General features: G+C 39.2%; 1 protein-coding gene across 1 annotated transcript; it reads left to right on the top strand.

Annotated features, from left to right (window-relative positions):
* The first annotated feature begins 1,354 nt into the window (after positions 1–1,354).
* On the top strand, positions 1,355–2,456 carry Apcs (amyloid P component, serum). The gene is made up of 2 exons (XM_023699826.1): positions 1,355–1,591; positions 1,701–2,456. Exons 1-2 carry the CDS (start codon positions 1,528–1,530, stop codon positions 2,306–2,308), a joined length of 672 nt encoding a protein of 223 aa, XP_023555594.1. The 5' UTR covers positions 1,355–1,527; the 3' UTR covers positions 2,309–2,456.
* Positions 2,457–14,760: the final 12,304 nt, after the last annotated feature.

Raw genomic sequence — 14,760 nt, 5'->3', positions numbered from 1 at the left:
TCCTGCCTCTGCCTCCCAAGTACTAGGATTGCAGGCATGCACCACCATGCCCAGCTGTAATAAATAATTTTCCATGTAAATAGTCATCATATTTCTCAATCCATCCTCATAGGTCCCATTTAAAAATATTCTCTTCTATATTGATCCTCAAACTACTTTTTGTTGACAGACTAGTAACTTATTAATTTATGATGAAATCCAGAAGCAGTTGTTCTCTAAATGTTATGGTACTCATTAGTTAACATCCAGGACCAGGCATTGTACATCCCCTAGGTTCATGATAAAGGATACCTATCAGCTCAAATTTAAGCATAACCTATTCTACTTTGTACTGCTGCTCAACTGTCACATGTAAAAAATCCTTATCCTGCTTGAATTCTCTGATTCCACAAATACATACCAGGTTACTTTCCTATGAAAACATATTGTTAAATAAAATGAGTAACCTAATTCTAAATAAGGCCTAATAACCATCTTCAGTCTAAGGAGGAAAAAAGAAATAAATATGAAAAAATCTTTAATATGAAGCAGATTATAGTAATAATCAGAAAAGGCTTTGAAAAGGGAAATACTACTAATATCCATCCAATGCTCTGTGTACTTTATGCATAGTATACTAGCTTATTTCCCATCCCCCAAACTCTATTCAGTAGATGGTTTTATCTTTGTTCTACAGAGAATGAATCTAAAGTTCTGAGAGCTACAGTGCCTTGCACAACAATCAGCCACTGGCAAACAGCAACATGGAAATTTTATTCCAAAGTCTTTAGTTAAGACTTTATGAGAAGTCTTTTAGCTAAAAGAGTCAAAAACAATGTTACATCACTAGTGGGTACATCAGAAAAGTTTTCATGCCAGGCATTGTGGTTCATGTTTATAATCCCTCAAGAAGCTGAGGCAGAAAGATTGCCAGAAGTTCAAGGCCATTCTGGGCTATATATTGCATTCAGAACCAGTTAGAACCACATAATGAAACCCTGTCTCAAACAAATAAAAAGAAAAATTATCATGAGCCACATCATCTTTGAGATTAATATTGAAGAACAGTTATGATTTTAAGAAACAGAGATGGATAAGAAAAATTTCAAGATAATATCAATAATATTTAGAAGTAGCAAAATCAGGAAAAGAAGTCCTGGAGAATGGAGTGAGGTCCTACTTGTGACCAACTCAACCCCTCATTCCATCTATAACTCTGCAACTGTGACCACCCTCCTCCTAGAAAAAAAAATCCTGGGTCACAGACAAGGACTTGTGTCTAATAATTAACTACAATTGATTTCCCAGCCCAGGCTTCATCATTCTTTTTTCATCAGAAGCTCTGATTACTGGCACCAGCAGAGGGATCTGGAAAATCATTCACATGTTGCTGATGCTCTCCATCTTGCCTCCTCAATCCAGGGGACGATAAATCCTAGAGCACCTGGGATCCTAAAGTGTGAACCTCAGAGCTCAGCAGACAATCACTGTGCTGCTGCCTACACTGTGGTATCACTGCAGCTGCTGTCACGGCCCCAGCTCACAAACATGGACAAGATGCTTCGTTGGGTCTCTGTCTTTGCCATCTTCCTGGAGGTGTTTGCTCAGACAGGTAGGGAGCCCACAGATGGCCAAGGAGCCTGAAATGAGAAAAGAGATTGAACCTGGGATGTTTTATTCTTTGAGGTAAATGCTGTTGTATGTCTTATACTTGCCCACAGACCTCCAGAAGAAGGTATTTGTGTTCCCTAGAGAATCTGACAGTGATCACGTGAGCCTGCTGACAAAGCTGGAGAAGCCCCTGCAGAATGTTACTGTGTGCTTACGAGCTTATAGTGACCTTTCTCGACAATACAGCCTCTTCTCCTACAACACTCAGGGCAGAGATAATGAGCTACTCATTTATAAAGAAAACATTGGAAAGTATAGTCTATACATCGGAGGGACCAGAGTCACAGCTAAGGTTCATGAAGAGATTCCTGCTCCAGTGCACATCTGTACCAGCTGGGAATCCTCCTCTGGCATTGTTGAGTTTTGGATCAATGGGAAACCTATGGTGAAAAAGGGCCTGAAGAAGGGGTACTCTGTAGCACCACACCCTAAGATTATCCTGGGGCAGGAGCAGGATTCCTATGGAGGCAGTTTTGAACAGAGCCAGTCCTTTGTGGGGGAGTTTGGAGATTTGTACATGTGGGACTCTGTACTGTCTCCAGAACAGATCCTGTCTGCATATGATGGGTTCCCTGACAGTGCTAATATTCTCAACTGGAAGGCTCTGAACTATGAATCGAAAGGCTATGTCATCATCAAGCCTCGAGTGTGGGCCTGAGCTCAAATGTTGACCACAGCTCTTGAAAAGGAAATGACCAATGCCTAAGAGATCTTCTCGATGCAACTATATAGCAGAGCCTTTGTCTGTAGCTCTTTTCTGAAGTTCCCATCTATGTATGTGCCTAATAAAAATATTGTATCATTCCATCTGCACTTGTCTTAGTCCCAAACACTTTCTATTAGATGTACTTCTTTGGTAATTGGTTTGTCATTATCCACAAAAGTCACATTATAAAATGTGGAGAAATCAAGCTTTAAGTAACTAGAAAAATATCACAAAGCCACAGCATTTAATGAGTTGGGCAGCACTTATAAGCTGCTAATAATCATTTTAATAACAACTCAAAATCTGTGCAGAATTGCAACACGAATTCTTCTATTTGTTTTTCCAAGTACAAATCAATCAAAAAGAAGTCTGAGGTTGCTCTGGGGAAGTGGCTATAATGAGATAAGTAAGCAATAGTTGAGAACTTGACAGTAAGTAATGAGATGGGGAAAAACTAGAATAAGAATGAAAAATAAAAATATATAAGAAACTGAGGTCATTTTATGTGAAAGAAAATATGATTTTGTGTCTCTAAAATCCCAAATGTACTCTATAAGTCTTGGCTTTCATAATGCTGCCCTGATGTCATCAGGAAAACATTATAATCTGAATACTGTTCACGTTAATCCTATTTGAATCCATTCATGGATCATTTCTTCTCACAGCATACAATTTAAACCTCTATATGTGACTTTGTCCACCATGACCTGATTTGCTTACCTCTCCACTGCATTCCACGTGCAGCTCAGCACAGAAAGTGACTTGCTAATTACAACACTGCCAAATAACTACAAGACTTGTTACTCATAGTTATTCTCACAGTATCAAGCATATTCCCAAAAAGTAGATGTTACGCTTTGCATCTGCAGTGTCCCCTGAACATGTGCTTAGAGGTAACCCTTTTGGGAGGAGAGTGGATTGGGGGGCACCATACTTAACTTGCTGTTAAGAGATTGGTTCTGATCAGGAGTGTTACTAGGAGCATGAACTAGAAGGTTACATCTACCTCCCTCACTCCTCCTTTCTCTCTCTGCTTTCTGGTCACCATGATATGAGCAGCTTTCTTCCACCAGACACTTCTGGCATGCCCTTTATTGTCTTGGAAGCAGCAGGTTATGGAGTCAAACCACAAATCAAAAACAAACCTCTCTTTCTGTAAGTTTTGGATGTTCCACAATTTGTCTCAAGGGCTAGAGTGACCAAGGCAATAGGAGTTGCCTTTCCAGAGAAGCAAGCACCTCCGGGGAAATTTGGAGTGCATCTGGACAAAAAGGCAGGCTTTGTGCACAGACGACAGAGCGTTGGTCCAAGAGAAATAAAACAACCAGGATAGCGTCAGAATTGAAATCAAAATGATTGCTTCAAATTTGTGATGCCATTTACCCAAAATGAACTGAGAGGCAACCAAAAGACCAAAAAGAGAGGGACTAAAATTAAGAATTCCATAATAGATTGAGATGAGCAGGAGCAGGAACCTGGGAAGCTTTGTTACTCAGCATCAGTCTAATTAGACAGGGATTATAGTAGTGTGAGAAGTTACTAGTTTACAGTTTCTATCTCATAAGTTCCTAAGATATGGTTTACGATCTCTTAATATAAAATAACTTTCCATAAGCTTGTAGCGTGAATGCTAGAAAGATCTATTTCGTATAATGAATGTTTCCCTCAATAACATGTGGACACACTGTTTGCCTAAACATTGTGTAAGCATTCAACAATAGGCAGGTTTAGTTTCACAATCCCTCTGCCAAAAAACCTAGGAAAACTTCAGAAATAAAGCCAGTGCATTCAAATAGTAACACCCATTTGTTCAATTAATTACTGAACCACTATTCCATTCCAGGCACTATACCAAGTACTGAAAATGTTATATTGGGTGAAATCATCACATTGCTTGCCTTTGTGGAGTTTATATTCTAATAAGTCTGTGTCATCTAAATATGGATTTCTCCCAACAATAATCATCCTTCCTGTAATACATTACTTAAAATTTTAGATTTCTTCTATCTTGGGTTGATATCTTGGTACCCCCTCTCCTGATTCTATGTTAGAGGTGTCACTTATTTTTGTTGATCATTTGCAACTTCTTGTATATCACTTAGGGTCCACACTTCAAATCTAGTTTCTTGCTCTTGAAAATCCTCTTCCTCTTAAAATTTTTTCTAGACTCTAAGACAACTATTTGTCAGCTCTTTCTTATGAGTTAGAGATATCATTTATTTTTATCTGACTTTTTGCATATTCTATAAGGTCTACTGTTCAAATCTAGTTTCTTCTCTTGGAAATCCTCTGCCCCTCTGTCTTTTTTTAAATAATGTATCATAAATTCTTATCAGCTCTTTCTTCTATGGAGCCCCACTTCATTCAAATCTATCATAGGTCCCTTGTCTCCATAAACTGTATGAGTTAAGGACTATCTGAATGAAGAAAAATGCATTCTTGCCCCTACAGTGGCCATAGCTTTCTCAGGTTCTCTAGATCTCCTAACAGCAATGCGCATGCTGCAATCTTTCTGACTGATTCCATGGGAACTCTCTCGTGAAGTTTGATATGAAGAAGTGGAAGGTTCAACAATCATCCTCTGAAGATACCAGGCATATGACCTACTACTCCTTCAAGCAGCAAACCTCACTGAACACATCTTTGGAAAGATTATTTGCAATTTCTACATTTGTCTACCCTCCACACCTGACAGTAGCCAAGGAACACAAGGGTCATAGAAGTGTTTCTTAATCATTTCCTTTGTCAGTGTTTCTTATGAGTAAGTACAGTTTTCATTATCTAATATATAAGTGCATAACATCAATGGCTCATTAAAAACTGCAAAAAAGAAAGTGCATTTTAACCTCACTTAAAACAGAAATGGGATTTCTGAAACTTGCTTTGGGCACTTTCCTCATGTATGGTGATTAACACAATGAGGAAAGCACCAGAAGTCACAGAGGAAACTACTCAAGTGATTCAGTCTAGAAGGAAAATGGAAAGACTTAGGAGTCACTGTAACCCAGGAAAATGATTGCGTAGTGATGCCATAATAATTGGCCCCTCCCAACTCATCACTAATGCTGTAAACCTGGGGAAAATGTAATGCACAAGCTGTCCAGTGAGGGGGATAGCAAACATCTCTAATAAGAGAAACCACTTTGAGCCTCTTTCATGTAAAGGTAAAGATGTGAACCTCATCTGGTGACTACAAAAAAAAAAAAAAAGGCAAAGCCTTCAGGCACATGGTTCCAGGACTGCTTTTACTAGAAAAGTCCACAAAGGATTTTCTTAGATGAGCAGACCCTGCTATTAGCTTCCTGGGGAGTTGTTTCATATGGGGAACTCTGGAAAGGTCTGGTTCTAAAGTAGTGAGTTCTTTTTGATGTGAAATCCACCTTGACTCAGATTTGAGTTAGCGTGAGAAAGAAAAAGATGTTTTAATCACATCCACACTAGAAGTAACAAATATAAAGTCACATTTGGAGAAGAATGAGGAGATTTTGGGTATTCGTGTGACTTTTTTGTTATCTAGAAAGAATAAATATCTGGATCCATTCAATAGGAGGAAAGGGTGAGATAATATAAGACCTTTAGATTTTAATTGTCAGGGTTAAACAGCTGGTTAACTTATCCACTTGTCTTCATTTTTATTCCAAAATTTTTATTTGGTGTTTTTCGGGCATTGGCCATTTATCTCAAGGTTCAGCTGGGGAGATGTCAAGAGGCTCCACCATAAAGTTCAAACCCTGCAGAAGGCATATGCGCAATGCCACATAAAGCCACAGGACCCAAAGGCAAAGTAAACCTAATGTTATTGATACAGCAGGCTGAGCTTCCATCCTATAGCTGTATCTAGAAGGAGAGACCAAAGACAAAGCACCTCACGGAGCGCTCTGGGGACTTCAGCGGTTTCTCAAGGCAATTTTGGGCTCTTCTGGGGATCAGACAGGATGATGCATGCAAAGACCAACTCAGTACATGTTCCAACACAGCATGAGTGCTCAGTGATTGTTAGCTGTGATGTTAATGAAGATAAGCATGAAACTGACTCCCTAAAACTTTAAGTAGGCCACCTGTTTTAACTTCTTGCTATAGTTCGCAGAATAAAAAAACCCTATGCTCCATGTTCAGTCCCTGTCCCCACATCTAATTTTTCCCTAAACAAATGCTTAGTATACACTCCAGCTCTTTCTATACACCAAGAGGAGCATCATATTTGAGTTTATGCATGTGATTTTACACTGATAATAAACAATCAAGGACAAAGCATTAACAAAGATCCCAAAGTATGCAGAATGGTGCCGGGTGACCTTCAGCACATCTTTGACTTAGCTAAGTTATTCTTCCCTAGAAGAAGAGGCAAGTACCCAGCTATGTAAGGCCAAAGTTTACCCATATTCCTTCTGTGACCCACTTCTAATGAAATCCCCTGACTCACTTCTGGCCTCTGACTCTACGCAGATCCATAGAATGTGCAGTGAGCATCTTAGAAAATGAATCCAGGAGACAAGAGCTAGACAACAAAACTTCTTGTCAGAGTCCCTTCTAAATCACAGAGTCTATGGGGGTAGCTACTCTAAAGGCAAAGACAACAGATCCAAAAAGTCTGTGAGATTGGCAGCTTGTGCCTGAGCCAGAGTCCAATGAAATATAAATGACTTAATAATCTTGTAAGATTGGCCCAGAACTAATAAGGCTAATCCTTGACAACACAAAAACCATTGTTGTTTCCTTCAACAAAAAATGGCAATGAGATTTCCTGGTGTTTTGGTAATCTCTTATAAATAGGTCATAATTATTTAGTATATTTAAAAAAACAGAAAGCTACACAGACAAATTCCATGCATTCAAGAAAATAGTAGACATTTTTAGGTCTGGAGAGGCTTCTGTCCCCTTGAATCTCTTGTTTGTTTAAGTACTTTATTTAATCATCAGTCTCTTACAAAGTCCACTTCTTCATCCTGCTTTCTCAGATCTGCCTGTTTAAAAAATGCCAGATAAGAGAGGAGCAAAGAGAAAAACAAAGAGAAGAGAACAAGAAAGAAAGGGAGAAAGGGAGAGGAGAAGAGAAGAAAAAGAATTATGATAATAAGGTCCTATTATTTTTAACTGCAAGATTCCTTTACCCATAAAATTTAATTGCAGAGCTTACCTTTCCTATTTTATTTTTTTAAAAAAACAGATTCTGTTCTAGGCAGAAAACTCCAAAGACTGAAATATTTCACAGTGTCCATAGTTCCAATAATAATTTCTTCTCTTTGCAAATGACATTTCCTTTTCACTGTCAAATTGTGTTTTCCTTCCCACCCTATTTTTCTGTTCCTCTGGTAGGCATATTGGCTTCCTGACTAAGATCTTGATGCATGAGCACATTTCAGTGTTCTTACACTCCCACAGGGTCTTTATCCTTCTGGAATGTATAAATCATTTTGAAAGCTCCTTTCTGTTCTATACCATGCTTTCCAGATTATCTACTGGTGTGTTCTTTACACAGAAACACCCTAAGGGCTCAGTCACCAAAAGAGCCCTGTCTTGGGTGGTAGAAGGATTGCTGCTGCTCTGCTCAGCTGCACTGCATACTTCTGAAATAGCAAGCAGAGGGTAAAAAAGAGGTGGCCTTCTAGGAGCAGAACAATGGTCATGTTCTTTGACAACCATCCCAACTGCTTAGCACCCACTCCAGTTAAGCACGAGTACAACCAGCGCACTTTACTGGCCCCATGATGCCCCCCTTGGTGATGTGTTCTTATTTCCCTAGGGCAACACTGGTGCTTTTGCTGCCTGATTTCTTTGGTGTCGGATTACATGACCAAGGAGAACTGGTGGTATGAATTATACCCACAGCCCACACTCCCTATCTTTTCACCAGGGCCACTCTGACTTTCAGGCCAGAAGAACCCTGCATTTGCCACCTGTATCCATCAGCTATCCAGTTGCCAGAACAATGGATCGGATACCAGCACTTAAAGAAAAAGGAGGGATTTTCTTTAGCTCCCGTTCTCAAAGGTTTCAGTCCATGGTTGGCTGGGTGTGAAGCAGAGAGATCATGATAGGATGTGGTGAGGGAAAGCAACTCAGCTTACGGCACCCAGGAAGCAAGGTTCAAGGAAAGGGTCAGAGAGAGCAGGCCAGAGAACAGAGGTGGGGCTAGCTTCTGCCACCTGCTTCCCCAGGTAGCTCTTGCCTTCCTTTCAGCTATAAACTCATCCATTAAGGTGAGTGCTCTTACAATGCTATCACCTCTCCAGGAGTCTCCAATCAAACCCAAAATCAGCTGTAGTGGTACCCCACCCAACCCATAAATTCCTCCTCATTAACAATTTTGGATAGAAAAGTAAGACAGCTAGGTAATGGCCTTAAGTATATGAAGGACTCTAAAACATCTCTATTTATGTTACAAAATGGAGTAAAACACATTGTAGAACTTCTCTCAGAGACTCTTAATAATGTTAAGAATGGAAAGAATACTTAGAAACACTGGGGTCAATAGATGGTACCTACTCCACGGGCTGTAGGTAGTTGCTAAAGTGTACTTTATGGAGACAAATCCCAACTAATTCAAGGTTCTCTCATTTGTTCATTTTGGAGAAAAGGAGTGTGTGGCTCTCTTTTGCAGCTGAGCTTCTTAGGGAGGAGGAATGACAGCTCACCCAGTACCAGTGCTTTATTGTTCCCCAACATACTACACATCTTTCCTCTTACTAGAGCCATACACCCATCTGGACTTTTTCTACACATAGTCCAATAATCCCGTAGATTACATCATGATCTAGTAGTGGCCTTTCTTTGTGTAGGTACACACTATAATGTTGGCACAGTGTTACCTAGCAATGCATTTCTCCAACATGTCACCATCAGTAAGTGATGAGCAACAGCAAATGTGAAAAGAGATGGAAATCACACAGGTTGGAAATGATTGCTTTTTCTCCTGATGCCCAGTGAATCCAATTCAAATGTGTAACCTAAGCAATAAAGTTATTTTTTTTCCTTTTTCTTTCTGGGTTTATGAATTGGGTCACTTTTCCCCACATTATCCATACGCCTTTATAATTTATTCCAAGAGAGTAAATTCATATTTATGTGAAATCTACTTACAACAAATCAGTGTCTGATTTGGGAAGAAAGCAGAATTCTTCAGGCCTTATATTAAAGTTACAAGATTTTTTTTCCTCCTCCATTCCTTCAGATTCGTATTTTTTTTTCTCCTTAATCCAAAGATATCTACAGTTTTCTTGGCTTAATGGCTTCTTAGTCATATTCTGTCACTTACTGCAGTAGGCTCATCAGGACATGGAAAGGTCACATGAAATTTGCTGTTCTCATCTATTAACAACATTGTTCATTGTGTACTCCATGTGATCAGGCTTTGTTGCCCAGGATCCTACTACAGCGATGGCCTCAGAGGTCGTCTGGGACAACTTTCCTGTCCAGCCCACTACTATTTCTCACTGTCATCCTCCCTAACATCTCCAAACTATTGGTGAATCAGAATTGTATGTTCAGAATTATTTTTACGTTAAAGTAACAATCATTTCTGCAAATATGGCAGGGTAAAAAAAAAAAATCAGAGTTCCTGTTATGGTTTAAGTCTAGATGTCCCCCAAAGCCTCACACAGTTGTAAGAAGGCTTTTTCAGAGCTGGCTTATCTAAGTGTGTGGTGCTCGGATTGATTCCTGGTGCAATGATAGGATCAAGGGTGCTAGGATTAGTGTGAGAGCTATATTCTCCAAGTAGCCTGGAGAAAAGGAAAGAGGCAAACGAACTGAGTTAGGGTTCTTTGTTGCTTTGCTACATTTGCCCACCATGAACTGGTTTCTCTGCCAAGCCACCCTGCCCTGGAGCCAGCCAATTATGGGCCAAAGTGTCTGCAAACTGCAAGCTAAAGAAACCTTCCTTGGTTAGGTTACTAGATATAAGCCTGCAAAATCAGTAAGGAAAAAACAAGCTATAAAATCTTAAAAAGAAGAAAAGTAAATAAGTTTAATTTTTTAACTAAAGATAATAGTATGCAATACAGCAGCCATTGTTGAATTCCTATTGCTTTGTTTAATGATATTTTTTATTCTTTCTGTTTTGCCATTTTGTATTCTTTAAAAAAGAAAACATAAAGAATTTGATAAAGAAAGACACAAAATGAAAATAAATAAATCTTTACTTCCTTACCTTTGGATGTTAAGTTATTTTGCCTCAACAATGAAAAAAGGAAATAAGCTATGCTGCCTATAATCCCATCCCCACCACAACAATTGACAAGACATGCAGATAGTGTGACATTTGAAAAGGATTTTTAATTTCCCTTCATTTTAGTTAACTTAAATTTAAGCAAACACAGCCCAGTGATACTACTCCACTCTTCTAAGAAAGCTACTCAGAGTCGCATGCTACATTTCATCTGTGTCTCTCTGATTGTTCTCTCAGTGATCTTCCAGTGTGAAGTACTTTCATGGTAAGTCACACACTCATCTCTACCTGAAGAGTCTTTTCTGGCAGCACTTTCAAGGTCGGGCCAGCACAGATCTATATCGGCATACCTAACAATGGCACTCCTTGAAGAGCCTGCATTCTTCCAGGATGTGTCTCTTTCCTGATAATAAAAGACCTCCTTTCAGTGCCATCAAGACTATGAGTACTAACAACTCTAATTGTAAGCAGAGATTTATGAGTTTGGCTCACAGAATCAGAGCTGAAAAGTCCCATAATGGTCAAGTGTAGGGTAGAGAGCCATCGAATCTACAAGCTGCTCAGTGTGAAGAGTTGAAAAATCTCAGAATGAGAAGCCAGGCCAATGACATAGTCCAGATCTTCTGTCCAAAGGCCAAACAACAGCAAGTTTGATGTTGGGGACATCAACAACAGAAAGTGCAGCTGCTCAGGAAGGAAAGGGGCACAGGCTAGTTTGCTTCCTTCCACTTCTGCTTCTTTGTTTCATCCAGGCAGGCCCTGAGTCGACTGGATGGTGCCGCTCAGACAAGGGAGGGTGTTCTCTCCCTCAAATCATGGACCCACAAGCCAGTCTTACATAGAAACATCCACATGGACATATGCAGAAGTGTGCTTCACCAATTCTCTAGGAGTCTCTCAACCCAAGCAAGTTGACAAATTTAACTACCACTCCGAGTAACTACTTGCATGATTTCAGGCCTGTTTGTTGGTGCACAGAAAAAGGAGGAACGCTGAAGTTCTGAACTGGACAAGGGAACAATGAGGGAAAGGTGGGTAGAAACCAACCCCTTCTAACCTAGTCTGGCAGCAGTAGCTACATCCCACTGTTCATCACTCCCCTTTCTATCTCTCTATTCAGCTACTCTCCCATCAGTCCAGGGACCAAAGACCAAAGTTCTTTCCCATGTTCTTTCTTCATCTAAACTCTCACAAATGTAGACACACTTTAGGACTCTTGTGCAATCAGATGGGTCAGAGCAGAGCCAAGAATAAGAGGTGGCAAAAAAGATGAGTCATAAACCTTGAGGGAGAAACTTCTCCAGTTCTGTTGCCTACAATGGTTCAAATATTTGTCCAGTTCTTTATATAAGGATGTGCTCTTTTAATCGTGTAGATAATTAAACACCACATTATGAGGTGGAAAGATAGACCATCTTGTAGAAACCTGGGTTGAGGTCCTCCCTTTGCACCCATTAGCATCTTTTGGTGAATATATGATTTTCTAAAAATCCTGCTTCATTAGTCATCAAAGGTATTTTTAGAGAGGTAACATTCAATAGGCTAAGTAAATTTTCTAGTGTTCCTAATTCATCAAAAGAGTTTCTGGCTATTACAAACAGCACGTTAATTTTTAAATATGCTACACCAATTCAGGCAGGTATATAAAATTTTCTCCTGTAATATCATTGTTCAGTTAAGAGTTTCTAATAGTCAACTATCCTTACATTCATAAAATATAACACCGAAGTCTTACTATATTGAACCCCAAAAACTGGGATTCAGTGGATCATCTTTAACCTTTACTTTTCTATCTCATTTCCATTTCTACTTTCTATTTCCTTTCTTCATAATAACAATCTCCTTCCTTTCCCCTGGATGCACTGGAAGTTCAATCCAGAGCTCTGGGCATGTTAGACATATACCTGTTAGAGGTACATCCATATTGTTTTAAAAACTTTATTTTCAGACAAGGTCTCAATAATTTTCTCCATCTGGTCCTGAGCTTAGAATTCTCCTGCTTCAGCTTCCCTTGTAGCTGGGGTTACAGGCACACACTGTGCCCTGTTTTACATCATGCCATTTTTTACTGTGAACTGTATTCCCAGGAAAAAGCTTTGTTACTGTCTCATTGCAGTTCTGTAGAGGCCTTCTGCTGCTTAAGTCTGTGCGGATGAGAAATTTACCCCTACTCCCTATCCTATATCACCATAAAATATATGACAGTCAGAAAAGGGGGGACAGACAAATAGCTCAGCAGATTAAAGCACCTGCAAGCAGATGCAAGAATGGGGAATTCGATATTGGGCATGCCATGACAGCCCCACTCCCAGGGGTGCAACTGAGATGGCGTGGTGGCACACACCTGTAATCCCAGCTCTTGGGAGGTTGTAAACAGGCAGATAACTCTGAGTCCAATCTAGTAGTGAGACCCTGAACACCCTGCAGACCCTTCCCTAAAATACAAAAAGTATTTTTATACAAAAAATATTTTTATTCCTTGTACCTAGTCATTTGGAAAAGACTATTATTAGTGAAAAATATTGTCTTACATTGTTTTCAGCAGCACGATTTACCCCACTCCGACCCAGGTAGTTACTTGCTCCATCTTATGTATCCCTCAAGCTCTTTGAGGAAAATCACATCAGTAGAGCATCTTTCTCATTATGCTTTCTTTGCTTGCTTCTATTACCAGGTCATAAGCATATTGGCATCAGGAACTTGTTACTCCTGGTGATGGGTAATTTAAAATCAAAGAAATTCATTTCTCATGGTTCTGGAAGCGAGGAAGCTCAAATTCAAGGCTCTGGCAGGTCCCATGTATAGTGAGAGTGTAGTTTCCATTTCCAAGATGGTACCCTGTTATCACACACTTCAGGAAGACAGACACTGTGTCCTCCCATGAAGGAAGAGATAGAAGGCCAAGGTGGGCCTAGCTAGTCAGGCCTCCTCCAGCCCTTTTATAAAGCTGCTAATCCCATTTTTTGAGGGCTTTGCTCTTAGGACTTAATCACATCCTAACAGCCTCACCTTTTAACATGAATTTTGGAAGGGACACAGGCATTCCAACCTTAGCAGCTGCTATTTTCCTGTGTCATTGGCATTTGGCCCCCACCTAAGGCAATCTTCAACAGGGCTGCAGTGGCAGGTCCACATGGGTCTGTTTTTCTGCCTTTCCTGGATTTTGTATAAGCCAACTTCTCCACTGTGTTAAGACCTCTGTTGCTCCCACTGTTGATTAAGTTATTTGCACTGATTAATCTCTTAGCAACGCAGAAATAGTAGTTTGGTGCAAAAGGGCAGAGAGTTATCAAGAAAATAATTTTAGCCTGTATTAGGATGTAATCTTTGAAATTATTTGAAGAGAAACAATTTTTTAAATAAAGAGCTGTGTCAAATATAATGAAGAATCAGAATATTACCCAGAGGCACTGGATGTGAGTGAAATATATTCATTGAACACCCCCCAAAAAATGAATCAAGGCAGGGACAGAGTCTGATGGAGATAAAGATGATCAAAGTATGTCAAATACATGTATCAATATGCCAAAATGAAAAATAAAAACTCTATAACCAATTAAAAATGAAATAATAAATAAAAAAATTTAATCACAAAATAAAAGAATCTGAACATTTCCTAGTTGTGCTTTTGGCTAACTGACAAACAAATCCATTATAAAGAAAAAAAACCCTCTATAATTTTAGATCTTGAACTACACTCCAGCAAAAACTTAGCCTTTTGTGTTGCTAGGACCCAACCACTCAAAGTTTTAACCACCTAATTTTCTCAGGCCTATTTCTCCTGAAAGGAAACAGTGAATTAAAAAGAAAAACAGATGTAAAAATACAACCCTCCACAAGACAAAAATCTTTTTTTTCTATAATTTTATTGAGAAACAAATAGCAATGAGACAGTTCCAAATCAAATTGGTAGGACAGTTTCAATAATTAACACATTGCATACATTTTTCCTAATGGTTAATTGCTATACAAGATGTGGACATGATATCCTATTTACAAACATCATTAGAACAAATCCCTCTATTCATGAAGAGAATGTAACAATATATCTATCCTAACCACTTTGAATATACAGATTCAAAATGGACATTCATCTGTATCCCCTTTTTTTTGTTTAGTTCCATAATTTGAATATTATAGGTGTGTAAATTCAGCAAAATATTCTAAAAGAGTCCAGTATCCCATAATAGTATTGGGTCTTCTGCTTGACTGGCAATGTCAGAAATTGTTGACCTGA

This window comes from Octodon degus, unplaced genomic scaffold (assembly GCF_000260255.1).
Source record: "Octodon degus isolate 3935 unplaced genomic scaffold, OctDeg1.0 scaffold00116, whole genome shotgun sequence".
NCBI classification, from domain to species: domain Eukaryota; kingdom Metazoa; phylum Chordata; class Mammalia; order Rodentia; family Octodontidae; genus Octodon; species Octodon degus.
This window is presented reverse-complemented; position numbering and strand designations above follow the sequence as displayed.

Excerpts from the sequence above, each read along its gene's own strand:
- Apcs (XM_023699826.1), top strand. The coding sequence starts at position 1,528 with ATGGACAAGATGCTTCGTTGGGTCTCTGTCTTTGCCATCTTCCTGGAG. Across the intron at positions 1,592-1,700 it reads GGAGGTGTTTGCTCAGACAG|ACCTCCAGAAGAAGGTATTT; the intron begins GTAGGGAGCCCA and ends ACTTGCCCACAG.